Source organism: Jaculus jaculus, chromosome 4 (genome assembly GCF_020740685.1).
Source record: "Jaculus jaculus isolate mJacJac1 chromosome 4, mJacJac1.mat.Y.cur, whole genome shotgun sequence".
NCBI lineage: Eukaryota > Metazoa > Chordata > Mammalia > Rodentia > Dipodidae > Jaculus > Jaculus jaculus.
Genome location: NC_059105.1, coordinates 98,229,204 through 98,250,796, shown reverse-complemented (window position 1 = coordinate 98,250,796; position 21,593 = coordinate 98,229,204). Strand labels below are relative to the sequence as shown.

The 21,593-nt window shown below is 35.8% G+C and overlaps 1 protein-coding gene across 1 annotated transcript in view; it reads left to right on the top strand.

Moving 5' to 3' along the window:
• Positions 1–21,593, top strand: part of Kynu (kynureninase) — a 139,326-nt gene that overhangs the window by 81,012 nt on the left and 36,721 nt on the right. Inside the window, exons 9-10 of the mRNA XM_004651814.3 lie at positions 8,236–8,334; positions 9,850–9,923. Of these exons, the coding sequence (XP_004651871.2) occupies positions 8,236–8,334; positions 9,850–9,923 (173 nt within the window). The remainder of the gene's footprint in view (positions 1–8,235; positions 8,335–9,849; positions 9,924–21,593) is intronic.

The window sequence follows — 21,593 nt, the reverse complement described above, 5'->3', positions numbered from 1 at the left end:
TAACATAGAACTATCTCATGGACATAATCTGTCCATAATATGTCTCTTTCTTTTTCCTGTTGATATGCCTGAAAACTGTATGCTGCATGCCTTATCATGAATGTAGATTTATTTATTTCATATTTCTAGAGACTCAGAAGTCTAAGGTTAGCCAGTCGCATTTTGAGGACCTGCCTTCTGCATTAGATTATGGCAGAGGACATCCCACGGAAAGAACGTGTGAGAGCTCTGATGTATCTTTCTCTCCTTATTTAAAAAGTCAGTAAGGGCATGAGGGAAGCTCCAAACCACTTATGAATTGGAGGGTCATGTTTCTAGCATATGAATATGGGGGGACACATTACAACAATATTGCAAATGAGATAAATCAAGGGAGAAAATAATTCAAGAGACAATAAAGAGAAGGAAGTATAAGGCCTCTGAGAGAAGTAGAAGAACTAGTACATAAAGATCGTGAAGAACCATGTCAACAGTTTCAACTGCTATTTTGATCTTAATAAGTGTTGACACATGGGAATAAGGGAGTCCTTTCTGCTCTATGTGTGGCATAGACAGTTCACTGGAGAACAGCAGTCTGGAAATATTTACTTTGCTTAAGAGGTGATTGAAATAATTTATGGAATGACTAGCAAGTAAGGTGGTATGTTGGCTATGTACCCAAGTGTTTGTGTCAAAATGTTCACATCATAAGCACCCCTAAAAAGTATTGGAAAGGGCTGGAAAGATGGCTTAGCAGTTAAGGCTTTTGCCTGTGAAGCCCAAGGACCCAGGTTTGAATCTCTAGTACCCATGTGAGCTAGATGCATAAGGTGACCCATGACTCTGGAGTTCCTTTGCAGTGGCTGGAGGCTCTAATGTGTCCATTTGCCCATTTTCTCTCTCTCTTGTCTCTCTCTCACTCAAATATATCAATAAACTATTTTTAAAACTGTCTAAAAATATTTGGATTTTTACTTTAATTTTGAAGTTGCATGAATAGGTTTGGCAAGTACAATGAGCTTCTTTCTTTCTTCCTTCCTTCCTTCCTTCCTTCCTTCCTTCCTTCCTTCCTTCCTTCCTTCCTTCCTTCCTTCCTTCCTTCCTTCCTTCCTTCCTTCCTCCCTCCCTCCCTCCCTCCCTCCCTCCCTCCCTCCCTCCCTCCCTCCCTCTCTCTCTCTCTCTCTCTCTCTCTCTCTCTCTCTCTCTCTCTCTCTCTCTTTCTTTCCTTTGTCCTATGCAGGAGGTCATGTCACCTACTCTTCCTGGTAAAATAATGAAGGTACCTAAGGGATTGCTACAGGGAAAGATCTGGGAGAATTTGTGATCCCTTCTTTCTCTTTCTTTCTTTCTTTCATAGTTTTCTTTTTTCTTTTCTTTATTAAGGTGCTGCCATCTAGTGACATTTTTGTAAAATCATCTTATAGCTATTTCCTTCAAGTTAGTACCATGCAGTCCTTTCCTCAAAACAGTAACCACTTGAATAATTTATGTTTTCTGCCATCCATACAGAAGAAGCGTGCATTCATTAATACACACCATGGGAGCTGCAAGTGCTTTTTCTGATGTGATGCCACAGCTGTAGCCACAGGGTTATAAATAAGTGGATCTGGTAGGTGTAGTTCAGTGGTTCCTTCAAAGTGTCATTCTCTATTAATAATTGATAATGAAATAATACCCTACCTTTTTGTATTCCTTTTTTTTTTTTTTTTGGCTTTTCGAGATAGGGTCTCACTCTAGCCCAGGCTGACCTGGAATTCACTATGGAGTCTCACGGTGGCCTCAAACTCACAGCAATCCTCCTACCTCTGCCTCCCAAGTACTAGGATTAAAGGCGTGCGCCACCATGCCCAGCTTCCTTGGGTTTTATAAGAAGATTTAAATTTTGAAATGAAGCCATGTCTATGAAAAGCTTATTATGAAAAAATGTTTCATAAAACAATACCATTCTTCTAACTAGAAATGTTGGTATATGTAGAAAGAGGGTTTTGATTTCAGAATGACCCCAGATATTTTTCTTCAATGAAATTTCAATAGCATAAGGGTATCTTAGAAAAGATAGACAAATATCTACGTGTGTTACAAAGTCTAATCATCAGTCTTCCATCCCAGCTTCTGATGACTTCTAAAGCTAGTTGACATATAGTAATTATACTTCTTCCTATCAGTTTGAAAAGATATATTGCCATAGAAAACTTATTGGTATAGTATTTTTCATCAATGTTTGATGAGAAAAATAGAACAAATTCATTTTTCTACCATGGAAAAATCAAAACAACATAATTAAACATTATATGACCTAGATACGAAATTCTAGACACAGTAATAAGTAAAGTTTTATAAACTGAAGTTCCCAGTGTCGGTGAGGAGATTCACTTAAATTACATATTTTTTCAAGGCTAACTTAATGGAATGTCCCAAGTCCAGAACCAAATGGTCTTAGACTGTCTTCAGCCTCTTCATAGCCATTATTTGCCCACCTCTGTGTTTGAGCCATCATTCGTGTGATGATCAGCTGAAATCCTTTCAGATCATGTTAACAAATCTCTAGCTTCCACCAACCCAAAGGCCAAGGATGCCATCAGAACAGTATCTGAAGCCTATAACAGGGATTTCCTTTTTCCTGTAGCCAACCTATGTGATGTTTCCACCAATGCCTTTGTAAAGTGGCTTTCTGCATAAGCTTTCTCTTGTTGTTGCTACAAAATGATCATGAAACTGCTACCACATTGGAACATGTAATTGATGTAAACTAAATCTATGTTTGTGGGCCACAGTCATTTATATTTGGCTCCAAAAGAAAATCTCTTTTACCTTCTTTGAAATGAGAACTGGGTTTTCACATCAAAAGTTTTTGATTAATTAACTATTGCTTTTTGTGGAAACAAATACTATAAGGTAAAGATATGTATATCTTTTCTGTCATGGAGCACATAGAATATATTTTAATCTCTATGGGTGTCATGTTAACTTTTCCTGGGAAAAATCAGATACATGTTTATCCTCTCCAAATGAGTACAGAGAGAAGACCAAAGTAAGGGCTTCACTCACACCCAACTTGGTAAAATAATCCATTTATTAACCTTCCATATGGGAGCAAGAGTGAGAGTTTACTTATGGAATTCTAGGAGACACTAAAATAGCTTCATCACCACAAAGTCCTATAGCATCATGAATGACATATCATGGAGTCCCAGCATCAGTTAACCCTTCACTTCCTAAATACTTTAGTTATCTCCCAAGATCATTTGCACCTGGAGGAAGGAAAAGAGGAGTAAGGATTAACATTCCAGATGAAGGTCATAAGAAATCCTCCACCATCCACCCCTACCTAGCTATCATGGCGTTCTGCCTATTTTATCACCATGGCTGCTGGGTCAACATTATCTCTACTCCAACAGAGCAATAAAATGGTCATGTTATGCCAGAGAAAAAGAAAGAAAGCCATCTACAACAGTGAGCTTCAGGATTTCTGTTGTAAGTTCTCAGTTTTGCTGCCATAGTACAAAAGCAGCAATGGCAACGTTATTTAAGCAGATGAGACTATTACTGATGGTGCTATAATATAACTTCATACAAACAGGTTTTAATTTGCATCTTTTTTGCTTTAGGGATGTTGACACAAAAACACAGCTGTCACCTCCAAGACATAATGCACTCTGATGCCAAATATAAAGACCATGGTCCAGCAACACAGATTCAGACTTCACTAAATAAAGTGCTCCATCCAAAATGATAACAGCTCTAGGAAATTTTTATAGTGACAGAACACAGAAAGTTGAAAAATGAGTTATTTTTATAATACATTGTTAGGAATGCCAGATTATAGCAACATTCTGCTATAGGACTTAGATGCTATCTGATGACATTTGCAGCCTCTGAATTGGTAGAAGATAAAGGGTCTCTTCATACATTCCTGATAGTCACAAGAATGTTAAGTCAAAATCAGAGATGAGCAATAAATGACAAATAAGGAGGGGAAGTAGCCCAAGATAATTTGGCTCTGAATCTGTAATATTCAAACTATTCACAATCACAGAAGCTCAAATTAGCCAATCAGCCTTTTCAATGTTTCACAGAGAAGCAGTATTTTCACTAGAACACTTCATTTCACATGGAGAATACTTAAAAGGATAGTTTGGGTATATGGTTTCTTAAGACTCATTTCAATTTTTTGGAAAATCATTTTTTCTAAAATTATTTATATTAAAAAATTAATTGAAGCAATACATCTGTTCCTTAGACATTGCTGAAATCTAGTTTGGAGCAGATAACTATTGCACATGCACTTGGAAAAGTAATAAATTAATGACCTAAGGGTTAAAAATATTTGACAAAATTCTATCCTCATTGATAAAGTGTTATTGTGTTTTAAATATAAGATCATTCATACGACTATGTACATATGGAAAAAATAATTATATATCATAGGTAAAAATTATTATGCTTGGTACTACAAAAAAACAAATGAATTCAATCATAAGAAATTAAATTACTACTTAATTAAGTTACTATGTAGGCACAATTTGGATAATATGTATATGTTGCTATTATTGTTTATTGGAAAATTAGAAATTTAGCTTGTTTTCTAAACAGGATGAAACACTACTAAGACACACACCACACAATCACCTGAAACCATATACCAATTATATAACTTAGGCATAATAGAGTCAGATTCAAAGAAGCTATTAGCCAACATATTTGAGTCAAAATTAACTTTGAAATTCTCCCAATTACATTACTTTTTTTTTTCCTTCTATTACTGTATTGGTTGGACCCATTCCCTTTTTCTTTCTAACCAGCATCACATCAAACAGCCAGCTCATATTAAGGTTAATATTGTTTCTATAGTTTGCATCTTTACTTACAGAATAGCACTCATAATGAGTTTATAATCTTGTCCAGAGAGAGAGAAACTAAAGTGGACTCATGCAGTAACTTGCCCTATACTCCCAGCCTATAATCATGGTCTATCACTTCTGCACTGCATGGAATAACAACTTTAATTCCTAAGACTGTGTTAGCTACACCTTGTCCATTTTGAGTTGAGTATATGCATCAGTCGTTTCTTGCAATGTAAATGATGTGCAACAAACCACCTTAAATTTTGTTAATGTGAAGCAAGAACCACAGTTTTGTGTATCTCTTTCATATCAGCTGATATAGTTAGAGCTTGGTTGAAAGGTCTTACATGTCTCTGAAAAGTTTACACATACACCTGTGGCCAACTGTGAGGCTTAGGAAAGCAGACTACTCAGAGTGAGCTCAGGTAAGGATTTCTCTTTTTCATCTCAGCCAGTAGGTTCACCTGGTCAAGTGTTTCTTAGAGATGGCAGAGGCCCAAGAGCAAGTCTAGTCACTCAAGCGGTGACCTAATTTTTTTCCTTTCTTTCTTTCATTTTTTTTTCTTTTTTATGTTAAATTTGGAGTAAGGGCTTCAGGTCTTTTTTTGTATTAATGTCTTTTTGTTTGTTTGTTGTTGCAAGGAGAAAGAGAGTGAAAAAGGGAGAGAGAGAGAGAGAGAGAGAGAGAGAGAGAGAGAGAGAGAGAGAGAGAGAGACAGAGAGAGACTATGCAAACTGGGCCTCTTGCCACTGCAAACAAGCTGCAAATACGTGTGCCACTTTTTGCATTTGGCTTTACATGGGTACTGGGGAATTAAATACGGGTCATCAGGATTTTTTAGCCAAGCTGGATCTCCTACCCATGTTTTTGTTTTGGTTTTTTTTGTTTTTTGTTGCTCAGGCTGGCCTTAAATTCATGAAAATCCTCCTTCCACAAATTCTCAAACATTGAAATTTTTCACATGTGTACCATACATGACTTCAAGTGTTTTTCAAGACTGTTTGTGGTCAAAACTTCCTATGACTGAGCCCAAAGGGGGAGCAACTAATTACAGCAGCCAACATGGATACCAAAGAGAATAAAGAGCCAGAGCCCTCATTGTCCCTAACCGCTGTGAGCAATGCTTCCTGAAAAATGAGATAATGAGCTCAGTGTTAAACTGGGTCACCAGAGTATACTAAAGGACCCGTTCTGAAGCTTTTTAGAAATAAAAACCTTTTACATTCTTCAACATCACCAAGGATTTAAAGAAGAATTTGTTGTGTCTATATTTTTCTATATGTATTTTTATTACCTTTATCTCTGTTTTATTAAGTTTTATTTTTATTTATTTATTTAAAGAGAGAGAGAGAGGCAGTGACAGGGAGAGAGAGAATGGGAGCACCAGGGCCTCTAGCCTCTGCAAACGAACTCCAGACACATGTGCTACCTTGTGCATCTGGCTTACATGGGTCCTGGGGAATTGAACCGAGATCCTTTGGCTTTACAGGCAAAGGCCTGATCCACTAAGCCATCTCTACAGCTCTATATTTTTCTATATTAACAACATATAACTAAATTAAAATTTAAACTCTATTTATTTTAGAATGGTGAAAAACTGATTATTCATGTAAATAATATATAGTTAAAAATTAGTTATATAAGCATAAAAGTGACATAATTTTATATTTGATGAATTTTAGGCATCTATTTATCAAAAGACAGCTGGGAGCTAGAGAAATAACTCACTCTACAAAGCTTAACAACTTGGGTTAGATTCCCCAGTAACACCATGCCTTGTTTTCTTGGAAAATCACGTTCCCTTGGATTGTATGTATTTTCTAGTGATTATGTTATTTAACTATAAAATATTTTAAAATTATATTTTACTATTAAACTTATTAGAAATTAATGTTAATAGTAATATTTGAAGCGACTACAAATTTTTCAAAATTCTAAATTGTTTTGGAAACTCTAATTTATCTTTTCAAACAAATATTATGAGCTATTAGTCATTTTGTTGTTGTTGTTGTTGTTTTTCAAAGTAAGGGTTTCACTTTAGCTCAGGCTGACCTGGAATTAACTCTGTATTTTCAGGGTGACCTCGAGCTCTTGGCAATCCTCCTACCTCTGCCTCCCTAGTGCTGGGATTAAAGGTGTGTGCCACCACACCTGGCTCAGCTATTATTCTTAAAGATACACTTGCTTCATTTTCAGGACAATGTTGATCAAATACCCAAGTATGAAGTATAATTATTTATCAGTTAGTTTCACTCAAAAAGAAATTGGCTAATTTAGCTTAAACTCAAAGTATAACCAATGCGTTATTTTGAGACAATTGTTTTATTCTAGAATGTGGCTTTTCTATGTGTACTTCTTATTCTATGCTGTAAAAGAATATTTAACAAACATTAAAACAGTTTAGAGTCAACAAAAAGTAAGTGAACCCTGAATTCCTGCTATTGGATTTAGTGTTCCTAACTTCCTCTTTACTAAAGTGACTAATGTTTCATCCCTGTCACTATTTCTGCATCCTCATGGCAGGTGAGAGCAGTGTTGACCATGCAGGCCTCCTGGTGGGCTCTTGAGAATTGCAGATTCTACCTTATAAACTAAGGCATCAATGAATGGTGCTTCAACAGGCCATGGTGGCGCACACCTTCAATCCCAGCACTCAGCACTCAGGAGGCAGAAGTAGGAGGATCGCCATGAGTTTAAGGATACCCTGAGACTACATAGTAAATTACAGATCAGCCTGGACTAGAGTGAGGCCCTACCTTGAAGAACATACCAATTGAGTATAAAACTAATTAATAAAATAAATAAATAAATATAAATAAAAATTACCTGAAGAGATGGCTCAGCAGTAAGGCACTTGCTTATAAACCCTAACAACCAGGGTTCGATTTTCCAGTACCCATATAAAGCCAGATGCACACAGTGGCACATCCATCTGGAGTTTGCAATGGCTGGAGGCCCGAGGCCCTGGTGGGCCCATTCGCTCTTTATTTTTTTGTCTGACTGAATGTCTGTCTGTCTCTCTCTCTCAGCTTACAAATAAATAAACATATTTTAAAAATTGCTATAGCTAGGAAGAAGAAAGTGAAAAAATAGATGCTACAGTTATAAGCAAAAGAAATTAAAATAGTCTTGATACAGATGCTTTATATGTTCAGTTATATGATGACTAAGATGGACTTATGGGAAAAATGAAAGAAATTGAAAATAAGATGGAACATATACAAATAAAACTATATGAAATTTAAAAAATTCACCAGTGGAAGAAAAAAATAAAAGAAAAAGAAAAAGAAAGAAAGAAAGAATGGTCCTTCATTTATAATATATCATTTTGCCATATACTTTCTTGAATATATTTTTATTTACAATTTTCAATCATTAAACAAATTCTAACTTTGTCCTATTCTTCCTTAGGGCTGTTTTGTTGGCTTTGATCTAGCACATGCTGTTGGAAATGTTGAACTCCACTTACATGACTGGGGAGTTGACTTTGCTTGCTGGTGTTCCTATAAGGTAAAAACTAGTTTATACAATGGCATCATTTTAGTTAACATAGATGTTTAAAAAATATTTTATTATTTAATTAGTTAGTTGATAGTGAGGAATAAAGAGGCAGATAAGAGAGAGAGAAAGATAATGGGCATGCCAGGACGTCTAGCCAGTGCAAACAAACTCCAGATTCATGCGCCAACTTTTGTATCTGGCTTTGTAAGTACTGGGTTATCGACCTCATGACCTTAGGCTTTTCAGGCACATACTTTAAGCTGAGCCATTGCTCCAGCCCTAACATAGATATTAATCTAAAGTAAATATGTCCCATGGATTACATTTACTTATCTCTTTCTTTTCTTATTGCCCTTTATGATTTTAGATAATAATGAAGTCATATGAGAGAATAACATGACAAATAATTTAATTTAGTATTTCCACAACTATAAAGAACTTATAATTGTTTATGTTTCCTTGGTTACTGTAAACAAATCAGGATGCTATAGAGAATAATAGCATTTAGGACTTACGCCATAAGATTATGGCTTTAGGTTTTTATGTATATGAACACTGCTAGAAAATTTTTACATTCATACATGTAATTATTAAAAAATGAAGTAATACTGACATTTGAAAATATTTTTTTGACAGAGAACATGAGAATGAAGCCAATCTTCAGTATTTCAAAATATGGTACTCTTATTATTTTAATAAATTATGACTGGAGACCATAGCTGATAAGCTTTGAAATCTGCTAACTTTCCATTTAAGTGACCTACTAATGATATCTGTGGAGATGAAGGATCAGTGGGCACCACCAGAGTTGTCCCATGTTCTTGTGTTCCAGGAGAAGCAAGTGGAGCAGATACATGGATAGTAACAGAAGCCAGGGCAGTTTATTAGGGAAAAGTAGACTTCCAAGGTAGGAAGCTTGTTGGATCAAAGAGAGGGTTCTGTAGATCAAATGGCCTCAGTATACAAAGAACTAGCTTTTTTTTTATTTCATGTAGTCTGAATTTCAGGGTCATTTGCAGTCTTTTCAGGCATGCTGTCTGTCTGATACATGTAGTTCTACAAAAACTTCATAACGTCATGTCACATTGACGTCTTAAGTCTCCACCCAGGAATATGTTTCCTAGTATTGTGGTAAGTCATAGCACCCTTCACACACTTAGGAGTGCCTCTTACATCGGCATTCACATCACTGGATGGATTGACTTGGCCTGTGTTTGGGGAGGGACATTATCCAGCATTCCTCTTGGCCTACTGGTTTCTCTCAGATGTAAATTTTACAGTCTGTGTACATTCTCTCATTATCCTTACTCTCTGCCATCTTCTGCCATATTAGTTTAGATAAAATTTGACAATAATAAAAACATAACTATAATAATAATAAAATAGACATCTGTTGTTAATGCAATAATCACACATTTTCCACTAGTCAAAAAATAGGTTCTTTTTACTAAACCAAATGATAGTACTTTATTTTTCCTCATATATTTAGGTCAAACCTTAAACTTTTGCTTATTTTCAATCCAGTATTTAAATTCAGGAGCTGGAGGTCTTGCTGGTGCCTTTGTCCATGAAAAACATGCCCACACAATTAAACCTGCGTGAGTAGCATCTTCAGGCTTTTCTTCAGTGATGAACAATCTAATGTGCATTTTCAATATGTTAAATATATGTGAGTTCCTTAAGATGATATGAATGGGCTCTGGATGAGATTATAATTATTTACTACTCTATTAACAATTCGATGTTTTAGCAAAAATAAATGCTTTCTAAAGACTGCAATTGGTTGAATAGGAAATTTAATATAAAAGGAATCTTCAATGCTAAAATGAATCTCTGCAATCATGTAGAACAAATTGTTTAATACAAAAACCACTTGATTTTTTTTCAAAAAAATCATACTTTAGAGAATTTCATATTCCACACATTGAGAAATAAATCAGACGACTAGAGACTTGCTTAACAGACTTTTAAATGAGCTGCAAATGTTGCATGATGGCTTGAAGGAAATACCTTCTCTCTAGGAAGACTTTGCAATCCCTGAAACCTGAAGAAACAGAACACTGAACAGCAGTCTGGCTACATAAGAAGCAATACTTGGCTACTATCCGCAACTCTTCTTGTGTACAAATACAAACCCTACATACCAATACATTTGCACATTATTGTTTTATTACGGAACTCTTAGTGCTTTGTTATTTTCTAATCTAATATGAAGATAGGATATAATATTCTGAGAAGAAAATAAGTCTTTTAAAGTTATAGTGTTTGAGAAGGGCATTCAGACTCCAGCCACATGATCTAAAAATGTATGCTGAGTTTTCTGAATCATTCAATCACTGGGTGAGTAGTATAATATTGAAGGAAATTAAAGCTGAATTAGTAGTAAATCTTGGAGCACTTCCCATTTCTATCATCTTTCATATTTAAATCCTTAAAATTTAAGATCATTTTCTATAGTTTACTTAACCATGTCTAAAGTTTCTTCATGATTTTGAAATTCTAAATTTGAGTATATTTTCTTTAGATGGGCATCTTCCTTGAATACATTAAATTGTTCTTTATGTCATGCATTTTTCTGAGAATAGTATAGAATACAGACTATAGGAATACTACATACATTTATGTCATCTTTTTTAGTTTGAATAAATCCAGTTGATAACATTTTACATACAATAATTGTTTTCCCGATAAATGATATCCAAGAGACTGCTTATTTTGTGTAATGACTCACCATGCTAGCAAATTCACACTCCCCATTTCTTTATATTGTAATGAAGGATCTAATGTATTATTTCAAGCACAAGGGCAAACTACCTACAGTGCAACAGAGGAGAGAGCTACTGATATATGGTATGGAAAGCCCCTGCCAAGAATTAAGCCTTGACCTTTCAGCACAGATAGATAGTACTTGATTTCTGTTAGCACAGACAAGGTTCAGGTGTAGTGGTTTGAATATAATATGCTCCCTATAGATTCATCTGTTTGAATACTTAATTCTTGCTGATGGCTCTGTTGGGGAGGTTGGAAAATCTTTAAGAGGTGAAACCTGGCTGTAGTTTATAGTACAGCTCTACTTGGTGTTTCTCTCTCTCTCTCTCCCTTTCCTTCTCTGCTTTTCCCATGCTGATGTGACAATGTAACACCAGCTTCTTATCCCTGTCATGGTTTCCTCGTCATGATGCATTCTGCTCTCTAATCTGTAAGCTGAAATAGTCCCTTTTCTACCCAAGGGTCATCCTGCTTAGATATTTTGTCCCATCAATAAGAAGGTAACTGGCACAGAGGGGTGATGCAGTTGGAGTATGCTCATTAGGCTTCATTGTGCAGAATTCCCTCAAATGTTGGTCTCTTACTCATACACAGCCTCTAGAATGTTCCTATACTCTTAGTCTTCTACTCTCTTGAGGGAAGTAATATTAGCCTTTATTCATAATCATATTTGTAGGAATAGAAAAAATTTGATGCATATAAGGAAGTAATTCTTGCCAGCTGAGCATTTTATTCTACATGTGATCAGTACAAGTTAGGGCTGCATAAAAATATCTGAAAAGTGAGAGATAGGGGGAATAGATGATGCATAGATGCTTTGTTGACTCCCACTGAATTTGTACCTATAACAAAAAACAATAAAAATCCAATAAAAACAATTTTTACCAGCAGAAAAGGTAACTCTGAAGGTTATGGAATGTGACCAATTGAGTGATTGAATCCCCATTCCTGCAACTCTATTTTCTACTGAGATGACTGTTTTACTTGTTTCCCAATAATTAATAACTTAACAAGCAATTACCCTCCACCTCTTCCCTCTTTCTTCCTTTCTTTGTTTTCTTAAGACAGGGTCTCATTTTGTAGCCTAGGCTGGCCTGGAAATAATAATCCTACCTCAGCCTCTTGAGTACTGGGATCATGGGTGTGCCAAACTGTGTTCAGCAAATGAGATCACCTTTTGATGCTCATTATGCGCTTACATAATCTAAGCTTTTAACTTTTTGAAAGTGCAGATTATTAGGTATTATATTTTATAGTATACTTATATTAGATATATTTAAATATTTAGATTATATTTGAGCTTTGCAGGGAAATGGAATTGATATCAAGCTTAACTGGTAAAGGGGGCATACAGGAAAGAGCTCTGCCTTTTCCTTTCCCACTTGTTATTTTGTCATACCCTTAAAGTAATTTTTCATGTGATGTCAGGGCGATTAATTTCAGTATTTCCAATTTTAAGACTAAATTCCATCTTCTGAACTAGGTACCACGTGTTGTATTCAGTTTGTATTAGAGAATCAGAGTTCTTTAGGATAGGAGCCTTGACAATTTGTACAAGATGAAGGTGAGCTAACTTCAGATCATCTTCATTTATCTGTGATAGATAAAGCAATGCTTTGCCAAAACTTGACTTTGTCTTGCATAGTGTGTTTACTTCTTTATGCATGTATTAATCAAATGGCACCCATGGGACGAGTCTTATACAATGCAAAGGAAAGACATGACATGTCAAAATACCAAACTGAATGAGACTAATGTTTTAAACATTATAATGTTGAATAAATAAACTTATTTTGACAATGAAAGGAAGTTTCATTGTGAGTAATAATTATGGTGTAGAGATTGTAGGCAATTGAATTTCAAAAGTTCAAGGATGACCAACAATCTATTGCCAATTAATAATTATATTTCAGTTATTAGGTCTGCAATTCTAGTTGGTTAACTTTTTTAAGTAAACCTTCTGTCACCTTCTTCCTTGTAGTAGGACTTAAAGAGACTTAGAAAAAAGTATTTGTTGTTAAATTAGTCAATACTGTACCTGAGAATAACATGGACAACATCAATTAAGTCAAGCGATCTAACTACTAATAGATCCTACATACTTGTTGAAGTCAGCTTTGTTGCTTGGAAAAGAGTGACATCTAGTGGCTAATCATGTTATGTCAAGTAAGTAATATCTAAGCATCTTTTTCAGTACTGTGCAAAGGAACACAAACTATGTATATCATAGGTTATAAACTTGTATCCCCTCACCACTGTCTGCATTTACCTGAGAGGTCCTTTGTGTTTACTATGGAGCAATTAGGGTCTCTGATAGTTTCTGGGGAACTCTAAATCAGGATATTTCTATCCACCTTGTGGTTTTTACTCTTGCTGTCCCCTCTTCCACAACCATCCCTGAGCCTTGGGTGTGTTAGCATTTTGTTTTTAGTGTTGAGTTCTTTGTATCCTCTGTAATTCTGTTAAGATGTGTTTCAGAACATCTCCGTATTTGTTGCTGTTTCCCCAGGAGTTAAATTTCAGTCTAGCATAATCATATTGTTTCTTCCTCTGTGGTACCCCCTGGGGCCCAGTAAATGTGGAAGAGGTGGAATATCTCTTGGTGAGGAGTCAGCTATCTTGTCCCATTGAATTGGTAGATTTTAGATATCTGCAAAATTCTCTGCCATCTGTAAAATGAAACAGATTCTCCAACAAAGGTGAGAGCAGCTTAGATTAAGGGGAATATGCATACAATTTTGAGAGACATTTTGATGAGGATACCCACTCACCTTGTCCAAAGAGCAATGGGTGCTTCTCTCTGGAGGTTGTGAACTTCCTTCCTGTGGGGCACCAACTTGAGCTCTCGCACTGAGCTTAAGCATAAGGTCTTATGTCCTATCAGAGGTCAGTTGGCTACCCACAATGACTATGCACCACTGTGGCACAAGTGTGTGCTTCTTGTCCACCTGTTGTGCGGCATAGTTTCCAGGGTCTCTTGGTTATTTGTATTATTGGTGACCATTGTCATTTAGTAGCTCCCACAGCACTTTCCAGCTCCATAAGGGTTTGCCAGGAGAGGATTGGCTTTTCTCTTTGTTCCCACGTGGTCTCTTGGTGTCCTGGGATGGCACCCTGTGGTGACTTTAGCAATAGGCTCTTACTTTTCAGCTCTATTGCATAACCAAGTGCTTCACCATGTCCTACATTGTTTGGGGGACTTCACAGATCTTCCTGGCCAAATGCTACCTGTGAGGGTAACCCAATTCTGGTTTAGGCATTATCAAGCAGGGGCCTATGGTTTTAAAATTCAGCTTTCCCCCACCTTCTACTGGGCATATCAGTCTGGTCTGTCCACCTCCATTAATTGGGAGTTATATCTTGTATACTGGTATCCCAGAGAATGGGTCCTAATGTACCACTTTAGTCTTTAGTTTTGTGTAATTTCCCTCCCCACCCTCCCTTCCCTGGAACCCCCCTCTTCCCTCCCCCAATATCCTTTTCCTATATAAACTTTTCTGGTATCCTGTCTTCTTCTCTACCCCTGTTTTCACTTTTTCCTGGTCACATTCTAGTTATACCCCCATAGTCCTAAAGTTTCCTATCTCTTGTCCTTCTCTTCAGCTGGTCCATTTTATAAGCCACATGTGAGAGAAAACATGTGACATTTGAGTTTCTTAGACTGTGTAACTTCACTTAGGATGATAGCCTCCAAGTTAATCCAATTTACTGCAATTTTCATTATTTTGTTTTCCATATTGTTGAGTAGAATTCCATTGTGTATATGTACCACATCTTCATTATCTGTTGATAAACATCTGTTGTAGCTAGTTTTGCAATGATGGGATGAACATCCAAACCAGACACCATTTATGAGAGGAAGGGGTATTTCAAGCTTAAAGATCCAGAGGGAAGTTCCATTAGTGGCAGAAGAATCTGCTCCCATACAGCCAAATTGAGATTAAAACTATGTCTGGAGTTCACTTGCAGAGGTGTGGGCCTTGGTGCACCCATTCTCTCCCTCCTTCCCTCTCTCTCTCTCTCTCTCTCTCTCTCTCTCTAATAAATAAAAATTATAGGATATATTTTAAAAGCTGTAGCAACCAAAACACCAGCACCAGAGCACATACAAACCTGCCAGAGCTCAGACCTCTCTGGGTGTCTTTGGGCTAGTAATCAGATCCAACCCCAAATGTACCTTAGGGCTGGACCCAGGGATCTACCTTCACTGACACTCTAACCAGGCAGCTGGAGACCCAAGTCATAAGCTTTAACACCTGAATCTGTGGGGGATATACATTCAAACTACCACAGCATCTAAGCATTTGTCTTTGTTATTATTTGTAGAAAATGGGCAGCTAACCCCTTCAATAAGAGCTATAGGAAGTTGGAGGTGGAAGTCAAGGTAAAGGTGTAATCCAGGTGTGTGGGGAAACATCTTTGAAAGTTCATCAAGGATGAGTTTTATGGGAATGGGTGCCAGCCACCTGGTACAAAATGGATCACTAAGCATGTAACATTCCATTCTAGACAATTTACTATATGATTTTGGGATAGTTTTGCTGTGATGTTTCCATTAACAACTGATGGATTACACCTGTACCAAGAAATTTCATTTCCATTTTTATTTAAATAGGCATGTTGGACTGTGTTCAGAACTGATGACCTAAGGTTTTATCCAAGAGTCCTTTGTGCATGAAGAAAATGAGTAAATTATGGAAGAAATACATTGCATTAAATATCATAACTCAAGCTTTTTTTTCTCTACTAGTTTTTAATCATTTCCTAGCTCACATTCATCATTTTCTTACAATGATATCATATTTTCAATTTAGTCTGCACTTAAGAATAAATGACGTATTGAGAATGACCCAGAATTCTAAGGAAGGTTCAAAATTAAAAAAAAAAAAATCAAACAACTTCAGCCAATAAAATTTAAAATGGGCCCAATGTAAATGATTGTTATCTGAGATCAGATTATGCAGACTTGTTTTGGGGAACATTGACTTGATGCATTTCAACTGTACATATATTTACAAGCAGTGGTTGAGATTATCATAGCCCTAAAATTTGTCATTTTTAAATTTTCTTTAATGATCCCTTATAACTCAGTACTATCATATTCCTTTGTAGAACCTGGATAATGTTTTTTTTGTGCCACTACTCCAAGATCAGGGAGTACAGCTGACAGTTGAGGTACGTGAACTTATAAGAACAAAAGTGTAGTTGGCAGTCAAGCTGTGTGAACTCTCAAGAATTAGCAGTAGAGTTGACAGTAAAGTTGTGTGAATTAACAAGAATAGGAGTGCAACTGACATTTGTGGTAACACGATTGCACAAAGACAGAAAGTACAGTTGACCACTGATGTATGTACACTTACAAGACTCCTGATGCTTGCAAGAGCGAAATATAAATGTTGATCACTGTTGCCATAGAGGTTTAGCATGCTTTCCGGTTTACCTATGATGAGGCCTCCTGAGGCATTCACTATAGTTATTTAGGCTACTTTTGGAGTTAGGTGTTCATTATTAACATGGATGAGTTCCCAGCTACCTCTTGTCATTGCGTATCACTGTTGGCTTTATATTTACCTCTTACTCCTCTAAGCTGTTGTGGTTCTATTTTACAATATATACCTCCTCTGCCACATTTTTTTTTCTTGTTTTGTTTTATCCTGTTTCAAGATAGTATCTTAGATATGCAAGGCTAGACTCAAACCCACTCTAAAGCTGTGCATACATCTTCTGAATCTATAGACATGCATCAACACAACCATTACATGTGTTGCTGTAGTCCAAACCCATGGCTTTGTGCATACAAGAAAAGAACTCCACTAAGTGAGCCACATGCTCAGCCTCCTTTTCACCTTTCCATGCATTTTCCCAAGGCCTTAGCATTTGCTCCTCTTGCCATGAGAAACTCTGGTAGTCATGATTTCAGCCATACACATTGTCTCAAAGACACTCATTTAAATTTCTAGCTTTATTATTTACTGAATTTTAGCCCACATATTTATATCTATTTTAAATTGAGAGTTTCTAATTATCTAAGCATTATGCCAATGTCCAAAAATACAAAGTAATACAAGAAAACAAAGAATATTTAATTAGAAAAAAATCACAAATGAACCATCTACTTATAAAATTGGTCCGTACCTAACCATATCTTCAGAGCCAATATTGGTGGCTGTCTTTTTGGGTAGTCATATATTCTTCCTGATTATAAATATGAGACAAATGTAAGCATAAAAGTGGATCATAGAGTTAGATCTTCAAGATGTTCAGGATTTCATGATGCAAGTAAATTTGGGATAATGTTGGTACAGAAAAATCATGAACAATACTATATCATAGTGACATCAGGTGAAGTAGAAGAAATTTGATAAACCACTTAAGAGTAAATGTCTGGAATATCAAGCATTTAAAAGAAATAACAAATTCTTCAATTTTTAAAAATGTATCCTCAAGATCATGATGAAATAACTAAATCTAATTTGAAAAAGTTTACATTTTGCTACTGTTAACAGTCCATTACAGTATATACCAAAAATCAACACCAGATTATTTCTTCCTTTCAAAAGTGACTTAATCTTCATTGCAGTTATCCTTTCATTGCTGGAAAAATACCTGACCATAAGTAGCTTATGTATGGGAGTAAGGGTTCATTTCAGGCTTACAGATTCCAAGGGAAATTCTATCATGGTGGAGGAAGCTGAATCACTTCCATATATCAGCAGCAGAGAGCGTAAAAACAAACCAGAAGTATGAACATCCAGAGCTCAAGCTGATTCTCAACATACCTAGTAGGGCTAGAGTCAAGTTCCACCCTCAATGACACACCTTTAACAGGGCTCTGCCTACTAGAAATTTAACTAGGAAGCTTAATCTTAAAGATGCATGAGTTTATGGAGTCATTTACACTCAAACCACCACAATCTACTTTTCAAAATTATAAATTAAAATAGTTTACAAATTTCACCATATTTTAAGGTAACATTTTTTATGTATTACCTTTACAATTGATTCTGGATAAATTATTCAGTCTTATTGGAAATGAGAGGGGAGCAGTAGTTCTTCTCTCTGAGAACTGTGCCTGAGTGAATCTTTGCCAAGAGGGCAGTAAAGCATTGCCATCCTAGGGCCCAAGAGATAATCACAGGCTGATAAAGGAATGTGGTTAATAGATTTACTAAACAGGGTTCAGAGATACTGTAAAGACAGAAGCATTTATCAAGCAAGAAAGCATCCATTGACATGGATGGGAGCCCTTGAAAGTGGGAAATTCAACTGAAGGCTAAATTCAGGGGTGGTCAGCACGTTGGGGATATCTCTACCTATAGTTGAAAGTGCCCTAAACTGATTGTCTATTGAAAGTTTAGTAGTAACCAGGAGATGTTTTATGTTGAATAAAGATCAGGGAACAGAACAGGCTGATCACAGAAGCAGTGATTAACTATCTTGGCCAACCACAATGTTTTTGGCTGAACTCCTAGAGCCCCAACCTGTCCCCATTCAATGCTGTCATTTCTCACTGTCTAAGCCAGCCATACACTTTCTAAGCTGCTTCTTAACTATACAGTTCCTGGAAGCTTTCTCCCTCATGATCCTCACATGAATATATTTCTAAGCTGCTCATTTCTTTGTCCTATAAAGAAAATTATTTTGAATGGAATAAGGAGACATGAACAGTATGACAAGCAATTTGTATGTGTGTGTGTGTGTGTGTATGTGTGTGTGTGTGTGTTGTGTGTGTGCATGTATGCAATAAGCTTTGCTAAAGTGTACAACTTTCTTCCTTCTTAACTCAAGCTATTTCAAACTATGTTCCTCCTGCCTCAGATTCCTAAATGCTGAGATTACAGGTATGTACCACCACACCTACACACCTAACTCTTAAAAAAAATTTTCTTGATGAAAATAATTATAGGTTACAATGGTTTTAAAATCTAACAATCCATTTGGAAAGGTATCATTTAAATAGTCAAGTGATTTAAATGACACACAATGTCAAATTAGAATCTGTGTCCTAAGAAACCTATAATTAGTGGCTAGATGAATACACAAGCTGATTGTGTCTTCAAAGGAAATACATGCAAGGCTAGGGAAACTGGCTGTGAAGCTTGAACACGGAGTCTGGAATGGTACAGTCACAATTCCTCTTTAAAGCAGAATGCAATGTTAACTAAGTGAATACATTTATTCTCTATTACTCTGAAAGCTGGAAGTATTGCCTGTAAGAGATATTCAATCCATAAATTTCATATATTTAAGGAGATATAAAAAGGAAGAACAAATTACTTAAGTGATATTTCTTAAAGGGATATATCAAGCGATCTTTTTCTTTTTATTCTCTTCACTAGAGTTTTTATGGAATCTGAGTTATTGATTTAACACTCTATACCTTACTTCAGAAACACAAAGGTGCCCTTTATCTCTATTCTACAATATTTATAAATTTTAAATAGTGGTATTATCAAGAATGCTTAGGTTCTCAGTTTTGGAGCCACACTGAGATGAGTTACATTGAGTTTAGTCCTCAAATTGTCACTGTAAGGAACCCAAAAACAGACAAGTTACTTGAAGAAAACTTATATGTGAAATTATAAGGTAGAAAATGACCCTATTTTCATATGCAAACTACATCAAAACTGTGGTTTATTTTGCTGGTTTGACAATTTCAATTATGTGAAAAATTTTCCCATGTGATAAATTTAAACTGTGATCACAAAAATAACATTTTCACTGAGGAGTGATCACAATAAAAAATAAACTTGTAAATAACCTCTTTTTTTTTTCTTTTGAACTAAGGAAATAAAATATCCCAGATCTTAAAGAAAGTCCAAACAGTAATTTTCCATATTATTAAGTGCATTAAGGCATTCTCTCAAATCAGTATTCTCAGATAATGATGGCATGATCAGTAATTTGGAAACATTCAATTCCTTTGTAACCTCAAACTTTATTCTCTCCTCTAAAATTGAAGCCTTGTATCTCATATGATGTACTGGGTCAATAACACTTTTGGACCTGAAAAGTGAAAGTTTTATAACAAACTTCAACCCTTCTCTCAATTACTTCAGATTTTTGTCAGAAAGTAACCTTTAAAACCTGTAGGGTTGTTGATAAAAGTATAAACACCATCATGTAGAAATATCATGTATCCACCTTGGCATTCATAATTGCAAAAGAACCAAGATGGATACATACCTGGCTTGTGAGCAGCCTAGGACACTGCCTCATCACACTCAGATGAAGGAGCTCCTGGTATGTCCCACAGTGACTTCTCAGACTCCAAGACACTGGAATATGTTTTTCAAAATAGACATAGTTTCTTGTTGTTGACCTGTCCTTACTTTTCTGGGGAAGGCAACTTGTTTTGGTGGAAACTATGGTCATGTATAGATGATATGCCTTTATATCTTTTTCTATATCAATTATCTTTGGTTGGCATCCCAAAACATTGGGCACTGACCATGAAAGTTTAGGCAGCAAACAGTGATGTGATACTTTCTGTAATTAAGAGACTATGGTCAGTAAGATTTCTTCTCAGCCTGTCCAATGATTGAAAATTGTTCATTAGCATAAACTTTAATTCTAAATTCATTGGTACAAGGAAATCATACTATTCAACTCTCCTTGATAACACAAAGTGCCCAAGAAAATGTTTAAATGTTTTTTAATGTTAAAAGTATGGATCTTACTTTATTGTTAGCATAATAGACAAACCATCTTTTAGCATATGGAAGCATTTCTACTTCACAAATTATTCTGAAGAGGGTGTGATTTGCAAAATGCTGACAAATTAAATATGTATTTCCATATGTTTCTATGAAAATCAAATATATCCATGCAAACTAGCTACATAAATCCTTCATGAGGCTTTAATCAACATTGATGAACAAAATTCAAGTTCTTTTGAAAGACAGTGAACACAGCACCTGCCTCTTCCTGTACTTGGAACATCAATATTATCTCATAGGATTATAAACCAATATTTTAACATAATAAAATATTTCAAGAAAGTATACTTGGGAAAACTTGAAAGACTTTTTATTAATAATGTTTCATACCAAAAATATTGATTGAGCTCTTATAAGGTACCATATAATATTCTGAAACTTCAGCAAACAATGTTAATCAGCTAAAGCCTGTCTTCTTAGGAAATGCTATTCTTATTATACTGTTAGCCCACTGACCATATTTGAAGAAGTCTCTTGCATATTGAGATTTGAAGAATTCAGTGAATATATGACAAAACTCTGTGAAACACAAATATTTGCAGATGGATGGGCAAATGAGAGGAAGAAAATGAGTTGAACTTAGTTGAACTCCTCAAACTGCTTCTAGAGAAATGTTAAGTCACATGACTTGGATGTCAGTATGGCAATAATTAACAGATGAATGCTTTTTAGACAGTAGAAATTGATATGATATCTCTCTGAGAGAGAAATTCTACCCACTTAACATCATGGCATAGCAATCTATACCTTAAGGGGTGCTCCATGACTGATTACTTCTAT